The sequence below is a fragment of the Bacillus rossius genome, chromosome 2 (genome assembly GCF_032445375.1).
Source record: "Bacillus rossius redtenbacheri isolate Brsri chromosome 2, Brsri_v3, whole genome shotgun sequence".
NCBI lineage: Eukaryota > Metazoa > Arthropoda > Insecta > Phasmatodea > Bacillidae > Bacillus > Bacillus rossius.
This window is the reverse complement of record NC_086331.1, coordinates 113,439,760-113,462,781: the sequence shown is the minus strand read 5'-3', so window position 1 is coordinate 113,462,781 and position 23,022 is coordinate 113,439,760. Positions and strand designations below refer to the sequence as shown.

Sequence of the window (23,022 nt, the reverse complement as noted above, 5' to 3'; positions counted from 1 at the left end):
TATTTTTTCATCTCTTCGTTTATGACAACAATGACTACAGCACATACAAACTATTGAAAGCAAAGGAAACTTTTGGAATGTGATTTAAAATACATTAGTTAGAAATAATATTTCTACCTTTACCTAACTAATTATATACATTTATTGGAGGAAGTGTTTTACTGTGAAATTATAAAGATTAAAAAATATTCATGTACTGTCTTAGATCTTTCCCTTTGAAAGTTTTGTGTTAACCTTTTTTACTACAATAATTATACATGTGGAATTTATATAAATAGTGTTAGAAAAGGTATCAACAATTTTCGTAAGCAACATAATTTACGATTTTTAACGATTTTTTTGTTTAGAAATTTTATAATGAAAATCAAGAAACTATAGAAAAATTTCATTTTCAAAAGGAAAAAGAACAATAAACATTTTTTTTCAGTTATGCTTAAACTAATTTTCGAAACATAATTATTGAAATATTAAAAATTAGTTTTGTGAAATGTACAACTGTTGAAAATGTTACAGTAAGTTCCTCAAATAATATACTTTATAGTTAATAAAATTGTTATTTGTACACTCTACTGTATAATTCACAAGTTTAATATCACTTGTCTGATTGAATTATAATGTCCATACAAATTCATAGAAATAAACTGGCATAAAACTTGGAAAACGGGGGAAAAAAATTATTGTTTCCTACTGTTGGTGTGTTATTTAACGGTGTAAACTCTTGCTCCTCGCGGTAAACGAGAACTTCACATTTTGATCGCCGAGTTCTTCGATATGTCTGCTCCGCAGGGCAACGGCGAGGCAACGGTGAGGCAATGGTAGGTAAGTCGTTCGCATGTTTGGGACGCAACAGAGCAGAAGCCTGGCAAGGACTGTGTTCAGACGCCGCGCCGTGTGCAGACACTGCGACCACTGGCTACACAAGGAACTTCAGTTGATTGGTGAAATCAAAGCATTCAGTGGAAGAATAGAAGGCTCAACTAGTGCACAATTCAATGATGAGTGTGATGCTGGAATCACAAAAGCGCGACGAGTCTGTCGCGATGGACGCGACGCAAATAAAAACTATTTATTTCCAGTCACGTTAGTCATAACGGTGACGACAGTGTGGCAAACTCGCAGACGCGACCGACCTCCTGACTTGAAAGATTTCCCTTTTCCATGGCGTCGCTGGCGTGACGTAACTGGTACGAGCATCCAAGTATAGATTTATAACGATAGTTAAACTACAATTACATTTAAAGCAATTTTTGTAGTTTTATTTATTAAATTCATTGTGAAACTTTTGAAGTGAAAATTCTTTGGGCGCGATGGGAGTAAAATTTCAAGGCCGAATTTTAATGGAAGGTTTTCGTGAAACATTGTTGTGAAACGTTTAATTTTTTTTCTTTTTTCCTAACCTAACTAAAAACTAAGTGTGTTTGGGAGGGGTCCGGGTTAGGGAGGGACCTAAGTGCGTCTCAGGCCGAAGCCTATCACGCCTTAGTCATGCTGGTATTAGCCATGCAGGGAGAGGGTCACATGCATCGTGTGCTAGGAGGGGATTGGCTAGCCATGGCAGCGATTGTTGCCATGACTAACTCCCCTCACTCTTATCTCTAGTCTAAACTACTAGTTAAGTTGGGCCCAGGTAAAACCTGCATAGACACAGGGAAAACCCTGGGCACTTTCCTGCGGGATGCAAGTTTGCATGCATTAAGTGTAGGAAAGTACAGGAGACAGAGGATGGTCTGGATGAAGAGTTGGCAGAGTAGAAAGAGTCTACCATGCGGGGGTTGGGCACTTGGACTCGAGGTCCGCTTTGTTTTTGTCCAGGTCTGGAATTCGCTGGCCAGGGACGCAAGCGCCTCTGGTGGTGAGTGTAACACGGACCACTCACATCCGCTCCAGACAGCAGCACCTATAACTAAAAGAAAGAAAATTAAACATCCTACAGACTAGACTAATTTTAGTAAATGCATGTTGCGCGGGCGAACATGCCTTAACAGTACTTTAATTAAGCATAACTAAAACTATGTTTTTGGTTTTTGGTTTTTTAGATTTTTTTAAAATTTTTATAATTTTTGTTTTTATAAATATATATTATATAACATAATATAGGCTAATATTATTATACTAACGTCTATTCACTAGATATAGTGGAATAACTGTCGGCGTATGGGTTTAAGGCGAATGGTGAAAGAGCATTCGTATTTTATTTTTATTAATTGAGGTTATATATGCGTGCCACTTTCGAAGGACGTCGTCCATTAGCATACAGCATTCCACTCGTATCGGTATCCCCAACTCGATCGGTGTTTATTTGCACTGATTGCGATTTTTTTTTAATTTTTATTTTTTTTCCTAACCTAAATTAAAAACTAAGTGTATTTGGGAGGGGTCTGGGTTAGGGAGAGACTCTAAGTGCGTCTCAGGCCGAAGCCTATACGCTCTAATCATGCAGGGGTTAGCCATGCGGGAGAGGGTGCATGCATTGTGTGCTAGGAGGGGATTGGCCAGCCATGGCACTGACTATTCTAGACTAAAAACTAGATAAGTTGGGCCCAGGTAAAACCTTCATAGACACAGGGAAAACCCTGGGCACTTACATGCGGGATGCAAAAATTCATGCATTATTGGCAAGCAGGTTGAATACGGGAAACAGAAGGATGGTTCCGGAAGAAGAGTTGGACAGAGTAGAAAAGAGTCTACCATGCGGGGGGTTGGGGGCTTGCACATTGCTGTGCGCATTGTTTTGGGCGGTACTGGTTGTTTCGGGGGCGACTTTAGTCGTTTCCCGCCAGGCTGCCAGCCAGCCAATGCACTGATTGCTCGGACGCTAAAAGGGCGGTGAAATAGGTTGCGGTCGGTGCAGAGAACTTGACGGGCCGCGGGCTTCACGTGGCGGCGTGCGGCTCAGGTTGAACCCCGCCATGCTGCAGGGATAGGCGGGTCGCGGCGGTAGGGATCCGCCTGCGCCTGACGCCATCCGACTTGCTGGCATCTAGTAAGGGAATATTTGGGCAATCATTATTGTTAAACAGTGTTATATGAGTATTGTTTTAGCTGTTTAAATAAATATTTTTTGATATCCTGAGCAACTATTTTGAAGTGAATAATAATTTTGTTAATTTATGTTTATTTAAAAATTTGTCTTCTTTCTCTTTCTTTCTCTCTATCTCCCCCACTCTCTCTCTCTGCCGTCTTAACTTACGATTTACTTACGATTCTAGGTTTTAATTGCCAAAGAAGTTTCACTTCCATTACATGTACACGCGCCATTTTTTTTAAAGTTGCCGTTAAGTAATATTTCAGAATAAATATCACATTTGGGTTAATCAAAGTTGTGTCAAACTGTTCAGTTAAAGCCAACATAAGCATTGATGACTATCGTATATGTATTGCAAATAGTAGTGTGCTTATGTCGCTTTTGGTGCGGGCTTCAGTGTGGGGATGGGAATAGAGAATTTTGGTTACACCTTCAAAAGTCCACCGACTTTACTTAGAATTATTCAAAATGAAAAATTCAAGCTACTGAAGTCATTATTTGACTTCGACTGAAATTTGACTGAGGTTGGCTATCCCGAGTGGAATTTAATAACGCGCATTTGGTTTGAAAAAAAAGCTCAGAAAATCTTTTTATATTTAAATTGGGTAAAATGTTATAACAAATGTTTAGTAAAATTTTTTACTTATTCCATCAACTCTGTTGATTTTTGTTTAAACCCGACAAGAGCAATTTAATTAAATATAAAAAAAGTCGCCATTTAAAAAGGATAAAATAATGCAATATTAACGTCATGGATTTCGGAGGTACTGTGTTCGATTCCTGGCGGACGTTCTTCTAAATAAATAACAACCAATATTATTTCAGCGTAATTAGCATGTTTGACTGCTACCAGTGTGACGTCATGGCAGCCGTATTGGTCATCTTCTTGGAATCGCTTTTCGTCTGCGGGAAATTGTACCTCTAGACGTTAATGTTTCCCTGGAAAATGGGAAATTTGGAGTAATTTTGGGGAATTTTAAGTAATGTTGGAAAATTTTTGGAAGAACAAAGATCACCGAAATGCAATATGGCGGCTGGTCATTGACCTAATCCCCATCTCCAGCCTATAGCTTGCACGAGAAGCTTTTTATCTCCGGTTGAATGTTTCTGTTTGTCACGTGTTTAAAAACCACATATTAACAATAATGACATATTTTGCTGTCGCATCGCGTCCGTCGTACAATTGTGATTCCAACATTACCTTCATCAAGGAAAAAAAATTGGCATTGTTTCACCCAAGAGAACGCGAAGTCACATCCCATGTTTTCTCACTTCCTCTACGAGTGCCACATTCTTGACTGCAGTAAAGTCCGCCTCCATTGGAATTATTTACAAATAAAAAAAACCGTTATGGATAAAAAAATATAGACAATCGCGAAATTTACACAGTTAGTCCGCGTCCAATATTAGCCCCAAGAGCAATCGATTGACGCTGACGCGTATCCATAGAAACTGACGTGACGTCTAGACGTCGGTAGGACAAGGTATCAATCACTGAAAATGTCAGACGGTGCGGCGTCAAGTAGCAACGCCTAGACGTTAACGTATGGACGCAGTCCTTACAAATATGACTTTACGTCACCAACCTGCACACGGAAAACACTTTTATTCTCTATTCTTTGTTTTAACAAACACGTTTATGGAATTAAGAGTTTTGAAAAAAGGCGCACACTATTTTATGGTACACCTAGTATTTATTTTTTAATAAGTGTCACTGGTTTGTTGCTTGGAATAGAATATAAATAAAATTATGTAGTTAAATATTTTATTTATGTTGTAGGAGGAACAGTTATTCCGTGTTCTCGAGAAGAACACGGAATTATCATTACAGAACACAGACCTTCGAAAGCAGGTTCAACAGCTTCAAAATGTAAGTAGGGCGGATAGCTTATTTAATTAATTTTAGGTTGTGACTGTACTGCAACGATTAACGGATATTTATGTATATATCAGTAGCTTATTGATAAAAAATGTAAAAAATAGCAACCCAAAAGAAACAATTGTCTTACACAAATTGCCAAATAATTTCAAAACATTTACGGTAAACCATAGGAGAAATTATACAAAGAAAATATGATGTTTTTCCTTCTTTGCATAGTTTGTAATAAGAATTTATAAAATCAGTTTATATTAATATTTCCTGCTACTGGGTCCTGGTCGTATAGCCTGAGCTGGGTGTCCGCCATCTTAGATTGGGATGTCACGGGCGGCATCTAGGATGACCATGACCATTGACACTCACCTTGAACCCAGCCGCCATCTTTGATTACGCCATTTAGAATAATGATGTAAAACCACAATTTTGAATTTCACATTTTGGTTTACATCACAGCTGCAATCTTGGATTCTATAACCTTCAACCTTCTTATGTTCTGCCATATTGGATTTTAGAAATGTCAGCAATTTTGAATTATGTCGCAGCCTCCATCTTGTTATCTAAAACTTACTTCCATTTTGAATTCTACAATTTTGAATTATGACGTCACATCCGCCACGTTGAAAATACATAGTTAATACCAAAAAAAAATTGAAACATTAAAGATTTATAGAAATGATTAAATAATAGTTTCATCAAAATTTCAATAAAATGGCACTTACATCATAAACCTTATAGTCTCAGTTGCATTCCCGACGAATTCATTCATCATTCATTTAAAAATGGTGACAGGTCCTTCCCCCATGGCAGACTTAACCCCATCACTAATGCCAAGGAAGATATATATATATATACTTTGCCAACCATTATGGCATCATTGCTGCCATCTTGGATCCGCCATGTGTTTTCGTCCGCTAAATTTCGGTGGCGCTATTTGGGTTTAATTCATACCCGCACTAGTACAGTAATTTCGATCATTAGTCGACGGAAAAAATAATTTGGGCCCAAAAATAATTATTTAATTAAATGTGAAATGTTCCCAAAGTGGCTTAAATTACCCATCGACAGGCCTCCAGTGAACCGCTGAAGTCATGTTGACTGTCATTTCAAAACTAGGTAATTATTAACCTAATGGTTTGTAAAAAAATTAAAAACCTAATAATATATTGATTAATTAATTCAATGGATTTCTGTCCTTGGTTAGAGTCTTTGTCGGTGAAGTTTTTTAGGACAAAAGTCATTATTTAAATTATCAAAAAGCATATTATTCATCTCCACTACAAACAAGAACCCTATACAATACAACTAACAGGCTGGCTGAATAAATATGTTAGTTAATATTATTTCGCCTACTATGGAGACCATATTCAGTTCACCTTTTGACTACTAGAATGCCAAATACAATCATATAAACCGAACATCTCCGAAACATGAGACTTGGTATACCTTTCAGTAAAATCATGTCCAATGTCAGGCATAATATAGACTAAGCTTCTCCGAACCATGAGACCATCGTCGATACTTGTTATGCCTTTCATATATGTCATTACGACTATCAAACTTATAAGCCAACGAATACTGCTGATCGTATACTGATAATCGTATCCTATCGTATCCTGCCAATCGTATCTTTGCATTTCCTGCTAATCGTGATCTGTCCTATCCTGCGTATCGTATCCTACCGTATCCTACTTATCTTACCCTGCCAATCGTATTATATTGTATTCTGCCAATTCTATCCTGCTTATTGTATCTTATCGTATCCTGCCAATCATATATCCTGTCAATCGGTTCCTATCGTAAGCTGGCGATCTAATCCTATCCTAACTATTGTATCCTATTGATCCTTCTGCCATTGTATCCTACTGATCTTCTCGAAACATAATGTCATAATGTTTCATTTCTCGTTGTACCACACCGAGCGCAACCAAGATAATATGTGATACGTTCGGCAGGAAAATATAGGAACCGATTGACAGTATACGATATGAACCGATTGTCGGTATACGATAGAATTAGACTGTTAGGATACTATAGGATACAATTGACAAGAAACAATATTGATACGATTGACAGGATACAATAGGATATTATTGGCAGAATACGATAGTATACGATGGGATGTGATTAAGAGGATACAATTGGTAGGATACGGTTGGAATGATACGATCGGTAGGATACGATAGGATACGATTAGTAGGATATTGTTGGATACTATTGGCTGGATACGATTGATAGGATATGGTAGGACACTATTGGATGGATACGATTGATAGTATATGGTAGGACACTGTTGGCTGGATACGATTGATCGGATATGGTAGGATACGATCGGCCGGGTTTATGCTAATTGGTGTTACTGTAATCATTAGTGGTTCGATGGTCCATTCTTAGGTTTTTAAAATTTTAGGTGATCTATTAAGCATAAGCATGTTGAGTATCTTACAATGACACTCTTATCGAATATAAATGTTGAATAATCATAACATATTCTGAAATTCAAAGATTTTTGGTTTACATGGTAGCATTATTCCATAAAGTAATCAACAAGTACTTACATCAGATAATGCCTATACTGTAGGCCTGGCATTTTCGGCTATCTTGTCTTGTATGTTTGAAATAGGTCCTATTGTAAATAAAAACATGTTTATTATATCCGCACAGTAAGCCTCGTGGTTCGGATACGCTCGATCTATATGTTCGTCATTGGTTTTTACTTGGACGTATTACATACTACTTAGTATTGACTTAAATAGAACTCGTTCGTAGAATCAAATATCGACGATAGTCTCATGGCCTATATGCTTGACATTGGACATGACTTGGTTGAAATACATGCCAAGTATCGACGAAGGTCTCATGGTTCGGAAATGTTTGGCCTATGTGCTTGTAGTTATCAGTCTAGTGGTCATAAGTTGCCCTGATAGGGCTTCTATAGTAGGCCTAATTATATTGAGTAACATATGTATTCAGCTGGCCAGTTATCTTGTATAGGGTTCCTGTTTGTAGTGTGTATGATTAATATGCTTGTCGATAGATTACTTAAAAACTGAATCTAAATAATAATTTTTGCTGATATTTTTTGCAGCTACCATATATCCATCCAATGACAGAAATCGATCTAATTAATTAATATATTAATAGGTAACATTTTCAATTATTTTTGGTTTTTCCAAACTTTCAGGTTAATAATTACTTTATTATTATTAATAATAGATCTCGGTAATTATGACAGTGATGGTTTACTGGAGGCTGGTCAGTGGGTGATTTAAAATGTTTTCGGGACAATTAGTCATTTTTAGTAAAATAATAATTTTTGAGCCTAAATAATCTTTTTCAATTGACAAATGTTCGAACCAAGGATAAAAACCTATCGAATCAACACATTTATTAAAAGGAAATTTTTAAATGGTGTTTGGAATTTTTTCGTATTTTCAGGTTGATAATTACTGATATTCAATATGAAAGCAAAGATGCCGACAATATGGCAGCTGCTACAACAGCTCATGTTCTGGTGATTGACAATACTGAACTCTAGTGGGTATAAATTTAACTAATATGTTGGCAAATAACTCTAGAAGACAAAATGGAGGATCTAAGATGGCCGCAATAATGTAATACTGTTTGGCATAATATATTAATTCCTTGGCATTAGTGTAAAAAAAAAGGGGGGGGGGGGGGCAGTCTGCCATTAGTCACTATGTGGGAAGAATATATTAACATTTTTAATCGAATGACCTCGTCGGGAATCAAACTGTCGATTCCAAGGTCTATGATGTAAGTTCTTTTAAATTTAAATTATAGTAAAATTGTTACCTAATAATTTTGTATATAAATTAAAATAAAATTGTTTAAAAATTTGGGGTAATAATGATAGATTTTCAATGTGGCAGACATGTCATAATTCAAAATAGTGGGATTTAAATTGACAGAAAACATTCTAGATAACATGATGGTAGCTGTGGCCTAATACTAAATGGTGAAAATTTCTAGAATCCAAGATTGCTGTAAATTCAAGAATTCAAGATGGCTATAACATAATAATACAAAATTACAGAATCCAAGATGGCGGCTGTGATGTCATAATATAACATTGAGGAATCCAAAATGGCGGCTTTATCAAGGTCATGGGTCAAGGTCATCCAATAAGGTGGCCGTCATGTCACAATACAAGATGGCGTACACCTGGCTCTGGCTCCACGAACCAGAGGCAGTAGGAGGAAATACTTTTATATGAGTCTTATAGAATTAATGCGTACTTGCTGTGAAAAACACATTTATATTTGATTTTAGGTTTTGTGTCACCAATTTTCCTATATCCATTTGACTCTAAGGTTTTAAGTTGATTCCTAGGTCTTTGACAAATGTTTGCTAATTGAAGTCGTCAATTATAACTTAAATAAAAATTTTGTATCCATTATTATACAATTAAAAATTTATTATTCATTTAAATTTAAAACATTTTTGGTTTTAATATTGTTAGAAGGACGCTAGCAACGAGAGGGACGGAATGCAGGTAGCGCTCATCCCTTCGTGGTAATTCGATTCGCGCAGCGCCTCTCTACCTCCCTCGAGGGTCGGAAAGTTTCCAAAGCCCTGTGTGGTAAAGTGGAGTAACTAGAACAACAATGTTCTCAGAGCTTTGAGTGTTAAGCTGGGTTTACGATTGATTTCCTTAAGAATTATAAATTAACATCGAGCACACGATTAAGTCAAAACTACATTTACCAGTTTATGATTGACATAGAAGTCGTTAATTCTAACCAATCACAGCACAAAACACATGGTCGGCCATTGTTCGAAAAAGAGAAGCAGGTTTGAAATAGGTTATTGCCAAATGGGATATCGATTTTTCGAAATGGATGATGATTTCAAATGACAAATATACGAATTCTAACCCAAAAATACTGCCTCGCTCGGTCCAATAATAAGACATAAACTTCCGGTTGAAAGGTTCCGGTTTATTGTGATTGGTCGCTTCCCTTAAGTCTTAACGAAAAATATAAAATATAACCATTTCTGTTAAGTCTTAAGTCATCATATGGTTCGCACACGACCCGTCAAAATTCACACACGACAATCATAAACCATTCCACTAGTTTACATAGAGTCATATGGTAAGTACCCGACTATGTATTAAGTCTTAATTCTTAATTTTCAATCGTAAACCCACCTTTAAGTCGGCGATTTTAATGACGCGACACTTAAAAGGCTACGAGATATTTCCGAGGCAGGGCTTAGAGGGAGATAAAGGGGGCGAATAACTCGCGAGAGAGGCGAAAAGTGACGGGCTTTGTGTGCGATGATAGGATAATCGAGGATCAGTGTGATGCAGTGTGTTGGAACAGAAGAGAAAGTCACTGTCGAATTGAGCCCCAATGGGAAGAATAAAAATTGTTCTAATGAAAGCGACATAGATTTGTGAACACACATTTAGAATTTTCTGATTCAGTTAAAAGTGTAAAAATTAGTGACTAAATAATACTGTAATTAATTAGTCTAATATTTTGAACCTATTTTCATCATGCGTAATATTTTGTTTCAAAATTTTGGATAGCCCTAAATAATAGAGGAAGGATTTAGATTTTTAAAGAAACAAAAAATTTAGGTATTCTAAAATAATGTAGGTGTTAAATACTGTAGTTGGTTTTAAGTGTAATAAAGTTAGTGTTAGTTTTAGGTAAATGTTAGGCTAGGTTATAGTTTCAATTTGAGTGTAGTTAACAGGGCATCAATCAGTGACATGCTGTCGGTGCGTGTTGACGATGAAGATAGTGGCTGACGAACTTAAAATCATAATAGCTTTCCTGACTGAAATGAAGAATAAAACGGAGAGTAGCCAGGAGGAAATGAAGAATTAAATCCATAAGAACCAGGAGAAAATGACGAGGATGACGAATAAAAAAAGAATGACCAAGATGAAATGAAGAATGAAATAAGGAACAGCCAAGAAAAGGTGAAGAATGCCACGAAGAGCGAAACTGACGAAAAGAAAAAGGTACAAGAATATATAGTCCAGACAAAATAGACATTCAAGTTTGCATTGATTCCCAACAAGCTGGTGTTTTGCACAGGTCTTGAATACGTCATTACAAATGATGTGTCAAAAGTCACCATCAATCCTTCTTGAGCGTTGTTTTTTATTCTAGGTCAAAGGTCACCAATTTATGTTTTTTTGCGTATATCTCTGAAACGATAAGAGCTACCGTAAAAATGGATAAGACAAAGTTTGTAGATCGCGGAATTATTTACAAATAAATATAGTTTAAAAAACTAAAGAAACATGCTTTTAAAGATTATCAAACTAAAAAGTTAAAAATAATTTTAAAATTTAATTTATGGCAATAGTATATAAGCAATACTAGTATAAATGAGATAAAAGCTTGAGGCGCTTTGTGCCATATTTTTTGTATATTAAGCACCCCATGCTTTTTTCTCATTTATACTAGTATTGCTTATATACTATTGCCATAAATTAAATTTTAAAATTATTTTTAACTTTTTAGTTTGATAATCTTTAAAAGCATGTTTCTTTAGTTTTTTAAACTATATTTCTTTTTAACTTTTTAGTTTGATATTCTTTAAAAGCATGTTTTTTTAGTTTTTTAAACCATATATATGTATAATTATCATAGGGAAATGAGTTACCGACACTACCTATTACCATCTGAGATAACTATTTGGAGTTGCAACGTCACAAAGAAATGGTAAAGTCTCTCCGAATCATTTACAGTTATGTATGGATATAATCTTAGAATTTACCGGAAAAAAAAAAATTTTTTTTTCGGCGTGGCCGGGAGTAGAACCCATGATCACTGAATCGAAAAGCTGACGTCACAGAAGTCGCGCGCCTTAGACCGCTCGGCTAACGAACATAATGATATCGGTGGGACATTTTACAGTGATGAGCCACTCACTCTTAGTCGAAAGAGTTACAGACGGACAGACAAACATACAGGTGAAGCTAATATAAAGCATGTAAAAAGGTATGAATACTTTTTTTCCCTACGAAGCACCGCTTTCTGTCCAACAACTGTATGAGCATGGCCACTGATCGGACATGCCTGTTTAATCGACTATCATGTAGAACTGCCCTGAAAACACATGACAAGGCATGCAAAAGACTCGCTTCATCTTCTAAGAAGACTGTAGAAATGGAGAAACACTAGTAATTTCTTTGTTTGCACTGTAGAATTTATGTAATATATATATTTTTTTTGAATTTTTTCCCTTGAAACTGTTATTTCAATGTTAAATTCAAATAAATAAATATTTTTTTATCTGATAATACTTTTTTTGCATCGACTAGATATCGAACCTAGTGCGGAAATTGATTTAATCTATCAAAAATGAATTGCTGATTTGTTGAATATTTTAAAATTTTTTTCCAGATTAGTATATTAATAATTCAGAATTCCAAAGATGGTGGCCAATATGGCATCGGCATCTTACTGGCAGCTGGTGGATGAGGAATTTAAAAGCTTTTATGATTTTTCACCATGTTTTTATTAAATATGTGATTTATTTATCTAAGATTACTTTTTTTTTTTATCGTGCAAGGATCGAATCAAGGAAAGCAATCGATCGTATCAATTGGAGGCTGGTAAATGAGGAATTTATGCCTCTTTTAGCACTTTTCACCAGATTTTATTAAATAAGTAATTTTTGCCTACAATAAAATTTTTTTTCATCGAGCAAGTATCGAACCAACGATGGAAATCAATTTATTAAATAATTATTATAATAAGTAATTTTTTTATTAATTTTTAAATTTTTTCCGAATTTCTAGCTTAATGACTATGGATTTTAAAAATAGCAGATTCCAAGATGGCAGATGTGGCGTCACCTAAAATGGCCATCAACCTCCTGATCATAGACAAAGAGCGGCGGTATTCCCGAACATAGTCGAATATTCACGATTGGCAGGCCACCACAGCAATCCACTACAAAATCGTAGTCCCATAAGAATAACATTGCACCCGTATGCCCATTTTCCATCAACTCCCCTGACATAAAGTTCGGTCGTCCTCGCCAAGAGTCAGCCAACACCACTGACTATGCCAATCATCTGGAGGAGTGTATGTCACTTATTCAAGACGAGACCTTCGATTTGCGACGAACCGGTTCATGATAAGGTACGACCCTAAGGCTAATTCTACCGGATTTCAGGAAGGCGATTTGGTTTGGCTATAAAGCTCGCAAAGAAGAAAAAGCAGGTGCTCTAAGCTTCAAACAGCGTGGGGAGGGTCATATGAAGTGTTCAAAAGACTAGATGAAGCAGTCTAATGCTTTTAGAGATGAAAGAGAGGACGAATGAAAGTGGTACATTTGGACAGATTGAGGTAACATGCCGGAAGAGATTTGTTACCTGTTCGGGACGAACAGGGGCAGTACTACGAGGATACTGGCAGTGAGGCTGACCAGCCAGCCAGGGCGGCTGTCTGTGGATGTAGCGCTCTTAACTCCGCGGTAATCCGATTAGCGCGGTGTCTCTCTACCTACCTCAAAGGTTCGGAAAGTTTCCAATGCCTTGTCTGCGTGTAGTGTGCAAGTGCAACACCATTTTTCCCAGAGCTTCGAGTATTAAATTGGGGATTCTGATGACGCGATACTTCAAAGGGCTACAGGGCATTTTCAGAGCGGGGCTGAGAGGTCGCTTGACCTGGGAGAGTTGTGAAGTGAAGAGTGTGAGTGAACCACTGGCGAGTTAAAGTGGGAGACAAGCGACGGGCCTCGTGTGTGAGGATTGGATCGTCGAGGATCATAGCATCGGGGGCCAGTGACGCAGCGCGGTGAATGAGCGAGTGCGACCGATGTGTGTGGTAAGAGACCAACAGTAGAGAAAGCCACTGTCGAGCTGAGCTCCAATGAAAAGAGTGGACTTATGAAAGTAAAATTAATTTGTTGGCAGACATTTTGATTGTTATAATTAAATTACTAGTGAAAAATTAGCTAATAAAGAAAACTACATTCAATTAATTAGGCTATCCCTTCGTACCTATATTTCCTTACGCATAACAATATGCTTTAATTGTGTGCAGCATCATTGCAGATATCTTCATCACATTGACATTTATCTGACTTTGTTTTTGATTATATTTGAGAGTACTTATATTTTAAACTTTCTATTTTTCATCCTTCAAACAAAGCATGGTCATATAAATTTAAATTTAACTCATAAAAACATACAATTTAGGTATCATTTTGTTTGATTTGACCTTATCCGTTAGTGTAATGGTGTTTGTAATTTTATTTGTGATTATTTTTATACTGTTGTGTTTTTAGTATTTTAATGCATGTGTTTTGGTTGTCTTCTATCTTGATGATTTTGTTTTTCGACTATTGTAATTTTATGTAACTAAACAGATTTGCACAAGTGTGTTTGTTAGTGTTTTTAAACATTTTCTGGACGAAAGTGTTGGCGTGCAAGAAAGTGATGATGTGGTCATTTTGATTTTTATGATACTGACTTCACACTCTTATGTTTCATTAGCAACAATATTTACAGGTGAATGGCGCGAATTTGGATTTGACGCAGCCTGCGGACACTTTGGAGTTCATCCTCAAGGTTGGTATTTGAAAGTGAATCTATTTTAATTTGAAATTCTTACATTAGTATCGTACACTTTCGGGCACAGTCACAATGACTACTTCTTGGCTTCTCTACTGAGGCCATGTCTGGGGAAATGATGGTGTCGTCACTGTTTCGGCATGTCTTGCTTATAATTGCCATTAAAGATGGCTGCAACAAGACTTGCTGAATCGTCGGGCACACCATATTTTCCTCGGACATGACCTTAACACAAAAGCAGATAAATATTTATCGCTTATATGATCATAATAAAAAATCTCAAATATATAATAATTATTTGAAAACGTGTATACGACTTATGGTCTAATGTGCTTCCAAAGGCTGGCATTGGACTTAAAAATTGAAGAACTGGTTTATTGCAAATACAAAAGAAAGTACACAAGTGGAACACGAAGCAACAGGCTAATTTTTAATCACACAAAATTCTACGATAACTGCAAAACTTGTCACTGCCGAAACAGTGTTCAAATTTAAATAATACGCGTTACACTCTTATTTCCCGTACGTATTTGTGACGCGAACGAAAAATGAGGTTTCTGAAGGTTGATTATGAATATTCATGACAAAATTGAGGAAAAGGTTTTTTTAAGAGAAATATTAGTATAAAATTTATAACGAAAAACTGCAACGCCTGGCATCTATGCAACACGCAAAACAATTAGTATAAAGGAGCTGCTTGTTGTCAGGGTCACTGATTGTTAAGTGAGGTATGCGCCATTGATGGTACTGAAAAGAAAATTTATTAAGGTTGAAACTAAAATAACTGCAGACGAAAATAAGTGTACGGAATACAGGAAAAATCTTACATAGATCACTACAAAAGAAAAATAAGTTTCCACTTTGATTTGTTAGTAAATTTTCTTCCCAATAAATTTGATAGTTGTGGTACACTAATTTGTCAACCACAATTTACAAAAAAAAAAACTGTTAATTGTTTCTAATTCCTGCTGTTTACAAGAAAATGACATACCTATTTAAAAGCGCCTTTTGAAATGTTGTGTTATGACATGCAGTCACTGAGTGTACTTGAATAGACACACATACGTATTAGATAGCGTTTGAGACACGTGCTTATGGTCTTTATGAGTGACGAAAGTCAAGTTGTCATCAGCAGTAACGTCTAAATAACCTTTCTGCATAGCAATAAACGTGTTTCACAAAACTCGCTATAGAGCACGGCTAAGGAAGCTTCATCGTTAAAGAGAATGTATTTACCGAACACTCGATGCACTGTTAGTAAGTCCAAGTAGCCATTCCGTGAACTCCATCCGGTGGGAATAATCTACAGGTCCAATGGCCTGCACTCTTGGAAAACGGAATGAATTAATCAAATATTCCCTGAAATCTTGCACTTGAAGTTCTCTGGAAAGTGTTTTCTTCGTGCGACCGCGCGTGCACTGGCGCTGGTGTGTTCTCCACTCGTGGCAACACTTCCTTGGTGTTCGCACAGTTCATTTACAGCCAGCGTTCCGTCGTGTAGCCTGAAAAATTTCGGTCTCCTTCAACCGTCGGTCCACACAAACAAACGTGGTGTGCTGAGATAGCCGTCTCCTAGGTTTTCGCTCTCTGTACAACCGTTGAGCTCGTCCGTTTCCCTCCGTTGCTCTATAAACGAGTGCACATCTACAAGTTCTCGCCATGGGAAAGGTTTCGTAACGTCCTTAGTAACAGGCACCTACACCACACCAACATAAACACAGTTACTTAGTGCTTGTTGCTGCTCTGCTACGCGTTCTTGCTCCGGTGGCAAAAGTGGCACTCTGTACTCAGCGGTGCTCATTGAGCAAACTGTACGAGCGTAAAGACTTTAGGTCCTACATTTTGTGAACTTTGGTATGGAACAATATTCTGAAATACAATTACCAAAGTTTCGTTTTAGGAAAAATGAATTTCCTAACAAATTAAGCAACAACCTTTTTTTATTATTCTTGTGATGAATTGGTAACACGCATGGTTAGTTCAGCATTCAAGTTTTTGGTCATGAGGTACAAACTAAAATTATTTTAGATTTATTGTAAATAAAACGTTTTCTTCTTAGCACCTTCATTGGTGAAAACCTCACTTAAAAATCAGCGCCCCTGCTAAGAAGCAGCTCCTAAATACTTCATGTTGTGCGTGTTGCATAGATGCCAGGCGCTGCAGTTTTTTTCGCTCTAAATTTTGTACTAGGATTTCTCAGAAACAGTAGGGTTTATAGGAATAAAACAGAGTAAAATATTTCGTCCTTTTAAACATGAATTTTAATAATTCAAATTCAGATACTTAATTATTCCTTCACGTCACAAATATGTACGGAAAATAAAGGTGTCACCCTGATCATTTAAATGAAAATAGTGTACATCAGTGATAAGTTTAGTAGCAGATGTATAAAGTAGTGTAGAACTTTGTGGGATCAAAAATTAGCCAGATGCTTTGTGTTCCATCTCATATTTGCAATAAACCCGTAGTTGAGCTCCAACTTCAAAGGGCTTTGTCAATGTCCATGACGTAAATATTTTTACTAAACTTTTATTAAATGATTTTTTTAATTTAAAATTACCCCGTATTTTGAATTTTGAATAGTAATTACTAAATTCAAAATGTTGGAATATTCTTGAATCCAAATTAAGGAAAATTCTACAATCCAAGATGATGGAATTTTATAGTATCAATAAAATCTAAGATTGCTGAAAGTTATAGAATCCAAAAGGGCGGAAAATTCTAGAAAACATAGTAGTGGAATCCAATATAGCGGAATTTTCTAGAATCCACAATGGCAGCATCCACAATTTTGGCTTAATATCACATTGATCTATGATGGCGGCCAGGATCAAAGTAATACATTAATACGGCCAGGGTCAAGGTCACGGATGCCCAAGATAACGGCCGTGACGTCACAATCCATGATGGCGGTCACCCACACCAACACCACGCACCTGAACCAGCCTCAGGAGGAACTATTTATACTACTACCCTTTTTACAACTTAACAAGTGATGTTTCGGTAAACATTTAATAATATAAGTTTTAAGAGTTTTTTATTCATTGCCAATGTCTTAAGTTTGATTGGCCACGTTCATTTTATTAACTTTTATGTTAAAAATGTATTTACAAACTTTCCACCCCTTTAGAAGCAGAATTTCAGCAAGAAGTAAGAAAGAGTTAATAGCTTTTGCATGCTGATAAGTCATGACAAATAACTTACATTTTGCTTGATTAGCTTCAGTTTATGATATTTTAATAAAACACAGACTACCTGACTGCATTTTTACGCCTTTTGCAGTCGAATATGTATATCAATATGACAAAAGTTAAAACATGCTTTGAAATCATATAATATACGTTAATATTGCTCAGTTTGACTTTTTCTTAATTCGCTTGGAGATAAATTTTTTTTACTAAAATAAACCCTTTCTTACCCATTTACAGTCGAGTATAGAGAAAATATAAAACATACAAGGTAACTCATGTTTGTGTGCTTAGTTTCTTACCTTCAGCCTTTTTTTGATTTGGATATTTGATTTTTTACGATAAAACAAACCTACCACTTTTCACGACCTTAAAGTTAGAATTCCAAACAAATTAAAAAAAATATATAATTTGTAACTCTATATACATGTTGTTCATTCATTCTAAGTTTCTTACCTTTAGAACTAGTAAATTCCGGAATTTATTTTTTTAAAAACCAAATTTACCCATTTTACACCCCTTGGAGGTGGAATCTCGAAAAGTGGTAGAAAATGTGTGGTTTGTTATTTTTATTGTTATTACCATATATTTTACGTTTTACATTATTAGTTTAAGGTTTGAAATTTGCAAAATGGCAAAATTGCTGTTGGTAGTTTTTGTTTGTTAATTATTTTTAACCAATAATCATTATATATAGTCTAGCTTTTAAGTTAGAAGAATACTTTACTAAGAAAAAAAGTTTCATCAAAATCCGTCAAGTAGTTTCGATTGATTCCGGAACAAGAAGACAAACAATCAAACAAACACAGAGAGGAACAAACAAACCGATAAAAAATTTAAAAACTTTTTTTAGTTAAAAATTGGTTAATAGTTATTTCAAATAATATGATCATCATTTAATCCAATCTACAGACGTTTTATGCTAAACAGAAATTTTTCTTGCTGCCCACAGTGGATCTGCGCACAGCCTCTTGGATGCGCAGATAGGCACCCTTCCTAACTAGCGTGTATTTTATAACTTATTTTCATGCTTTACAACAGCACTTCCGAAAGTTTTATCTTTGAAAATTTTCTGACGGTGACCTGCATGTGTGCCAGTAACAATAAGTTACACCCGGATCGTTGATAACGAACAACATAATTTCAGAATAAAGGAAACAAAAACATAATGTTATACAATGGACGTATAAAATAAATATTTTCATATTAAAACTTTATACTATTTAGCAGTGATATTCAGTAGAAGTTTTTACAGTCGTAACGGCAGAATTTTTCATACTTTCTTTACGCATGTGTTTTGTTTGTGCAGCAAATGCGCGAGGCTGCGGACAAGAGAAAGGAACTCGAGAACCAACATGCAGAAGCGCTGTCTCAACTACGAGAGAAGCAAAACGAACTTCAACGAATATCCAAGTACAACGTCAGCACTCCTGAGAAAGTCAAGTCAAATGAGACCATTGAAGCATTGCAGGCAAGTAGTTTCTAGAGCATACAATTTTATAAACGGTTCATTTTACGATGGACTCTCAGTTATATTAATTTTACTGAAACGTAAACGTATGGATACTTACAAGAAGAAAAATACGTTCTTCATTTATAAAATAAAATTTTTAAATTACATATACTTTTAAATAACATAGTTAAAGAGCTTTTCACAAAGTAAAATATTTAATAATGTTCGCAGGCTTTCACGGCCATTGTCTGAAGTGGCTTGGCTTCTGGGTTGTAGCCAAGTCCTTGGCGAATAATTCACCGACGTTTCGGTCGACATTGCAGTCGCCATCATCAGTAGGTAACTGCTCCCTGATGATGGCGACTGCAATGTCGACCGAAACGTAGGTTAATTATTTGCCAAGGACGCGGCCACATCCCAGAAGCCAAGCTACTTCAAGTCAAATATCGGTTGGATTTATAAATAAATCCTGTATATGTAGTTAAAAGATTTTACTTATAGAACATTTAAGTTTCAATTACTATATATAAATATTTTTTTCACACTACTCGAGCACTGAATCTGTTTCAATGAAAATGTGTGTTTGTAAAAAAATTAATTTCCTCCAGAAGTTTTTTTATTTGGTAATTTACGAGGATTTCTCGTTGTTAATAATTTCGTGTTTGGGACATACACCTATTTCAAAATTACTAAAGCCATACACAATTGAAGCATAAAACTGTAAATTTAGAAAATTTATTTAAAAAATTACAATTCTTAAAGAAATCACATAACAACTGTTGCTTTTACGACGTCTTAGTGATGTCATAAACCATTAGAGAGATTGATTTGGTTAAAAATATAGAATGATTTTTGGAGCAAACTATCTCGGTAAACATGTTAATTTTTATTAACATTTATTTGCTTTAATGCTGGTATTTAAATTTTTTAATCTAATCTTCCGAATTAAAAACTACTTGAAAATTTCTTCATGGCCCTTGGAAATAAAAATTAGGTACAAAATAATATATAATTTTTCTTTACAATATTGGTCTATTTGTTTAAAAATGTTTTCAAAAATTTAAGAAAGTTTAAAGTTAGTTTTTAAGATACATTTAACTGCCTCAAAGGCACCAATGACATAATAATTGACTGGAAATTTTATAACATAAATTACATGAAACTCATTTCCTTGAAATACAAGATGGCCGAGGTTATGAAGTTTCAGTAATTCAAGGGAAAAAATAATGTAATTTGATGCAAATTGGATCGTGCCATAAGTGTCTAAAAAAAATATTAAAAGGGCTAGTTAGTTAGGTACTAAATATGCAACAAAAATTGGTTCAACTTAAGATTCAAAATAAAGTTTAGATCTTCGAAGATATATGAAGGATTTTTGGTTAGCACTAAATAGAAAAATTTTAGAACGTGGTATATAGAGAAGTTGGTTTGGGAAAGAGAAAATGTAGGGGTAATAAAGCTCAGGCTGGAATACAATGGGCACAGAAATTTACACATGGCTAATTATAGCGATAGGCACTTCACCACACAAAACAAGTACAGTAACAAGACTACAATGGACCTGGTCTTAATCTCATTCCTTTGTTTATTTTCATATTTTTAGCTGGCAAGAAATTAATGCTGCGGTTTTTGGTAGTGTTGGATCAAAGGAAAAAATTTAAAATTTACAGAAAAAATCCGTTATAGGCAGGGATTTTAAAATTTAATATAAAAATTTTTACTACTTCTAAAAGTGCATTCTATCTCAAAGGTGCGAACATGAAACTCATAAAATAATCAGCCCGATTTAGTCAGCACACGCATTTAAGTAAAGTTCTCAAATTATAACTACATATTTAGTATTAAGGAAGACTTCAATGTATAGTGAACTGCGATAAATACTATTACCGCGTTTGTTTAAATGTTTATCGCAATTACGATTGTAAAAAAATGACTGTACGTGAAATCTAACTGTTGTGTAAAATACTGAAAAGTATTAGATGCTTATGCAGAATGTGGCAAAAGGTTTGTATCGGGTTTAAGAGGCTATTAAAAAAAACGGAGCAACTTACAAAAATAAGAATTATTTAATTGGAATCAGTATACATCCCCATTTTTTTTTATCAAGTTTGGAAGATCACATCAGAAAGATGGTAGCCATCAGCAGCAATGAATTGATGAAGGCTATTTCGGAACACTTTGACTGCTTTTGGAAACATTGCGAGGAGTGTAGCGGTGATTTCCTACCGAATTCGCATCTTCAGTTCTTCCAAGGTGTGAGGACGATGTTTGAAAACCTTTTCCTTGAGGTGACCCCGCAGGAAGAAGTCACAAACGCTCACTACTATGACTGCGCGGGCCTCCAAGTCACCTCAGAGACACGAGGCGCGCAGGGAACACCTGTATGAGTTTCTGGTTCCAACAGGACGGCGCTCTAAAGTCCACACGGCTCTAGCTTCAGTGGCGAAACTCAGACAGGTGTTCCCTGCGCGCCTGGTCTCTCCGAGGGGAGATGTGGGGAGACCCGCGCGCTCACTTGAGTGAGCGTTTGTGACTTCTTCCTGCGGGGCTACCTCAAAGAAAATGTTTTCAAACATCGTCCTCACACCTCGGAAGAACCGAAGATGCGAATTCGGTAGGAAATCACCGCTACACTCCTAGAAATGTGCCGAAAAGCAGTCAAAGAGTTCGGAAATCGCAGTGCTGCTTATGGCTACCATCTCCCTGATGTGATCTTCAGAATTGGTTAAAAATGGGGATGTATACTGATTCCAATAAAATAAACCAAAATTCGGTAAGTTGTTACTTTTTTTTTAATATCCCTTCAAACCCAATACACACCTTTTGCTCCATCCTGTATTGATTGTGTCTTGGTCTTAGTTACAGTTTTGAGAAATGTTAAAGAAAGTATACACGGGGCTTTGGGTTGGAAGCGTAAATATTTTTTTTCGGTATTTTCACGACCGTAATGGATAGAATGGAAAGTGAAACTGACTGTGCGCAGAAATTTCCTTGCTTCGTCATCTTAGTGGTCCCTAGAGAAATTAGTTTTCAACCATTCACTTTTATTTGAATGAAATTTTTTAAAATTCTTTCTCTTAACCAATTTATGTATAACTTAGTAGCAATTTTTATTTATTTTACGATCAAATATAAATATGGGTGAAAACAAGTAGACCAACTTGAGTATACGTCGTATATTACGTTATTGTCAATATTTATATAAAAGATTAGACGATTGGTAAGCACTAGAATTATTTTCACATTTGTAAAAAAAATTGTTTTACCACGTTTCAAAATAAGGTTCAACGAAACTTGTTACTAAAACATTATTGTATTTTTTCTTAACAATAATTAAATATGATAAAAGCGCTCATACGTAATTTAAACCCTTTGAAGTATCATACAAACATTTCATCCAGACCCCAACAGTAAATATATTTTAAAATATTTGGAATTATGTTACCATTTAACATTCCGAACAAAATATAACTCTCGTGAAAAATGGTTGATAAGTTCTAAAGAACTTAACACACAACTATTAAAATGATATTCTTTTATGGTAATTAATATAACGGTTTTAATTCTTTATTTTAATTTATTATATTCATTTAAGCTAAACTTTTATATAGTTGAGGTAGTGACACGTAACATTTTTAGTGGCCAAATTAGTAATGTTGGATTCGAGTACAAATAAATATATAAATTTTTTTCTCGTTATTGATTTTTAGGTATTTTGGTGCGTTTAAGTCCTGAAGTGATTCGGTCTGAAATGTTTTTATTTTTGAAACGCTTCAAAACTTACAATATTTTTAAATAATAAAGAAACACTTTGAATAATAATTGAATTGCAAACAAACATGTATTTATTTTCAGTCTTGAAAACTAACAATTAATTTTTTAAAAAAATATTTTTGATCAAATGGTACG

The 23,022-nt window shown here is 35.4% G+C and overlaps 1 protein-coding gene across 1 annotated transcript in view; it reads left to right on the top strand.

Annotated features, from left to right (window-relative positions):
- The window catches only part of LOC134528958 (uncharacterized), a 267,148-nt gene that overhangs the window by 11,605 nt on the left and 232,521 nt on the right, over positions 1-23,022 (top strand). Inside the window, exons 3-5 of the mRNA XM_063362626.1 lie at positions 4,806-4,895; positions 14,410-14,469; positions 18,970-19,131. Of these exons, the coding sequence (XP_063218696.1) occupies positions 18,973-19,131 (159 nt within the window). The 5' untranslated portion in view covers positions 4,806-4,895; positions 14,410-14,469; positions 18,970-18,972. The remainder of the gene's footprint in view (positions 1-4,805; positions 4,896-14,409; positions 14,470-18,969; positions 19,132-23,022) is intronic.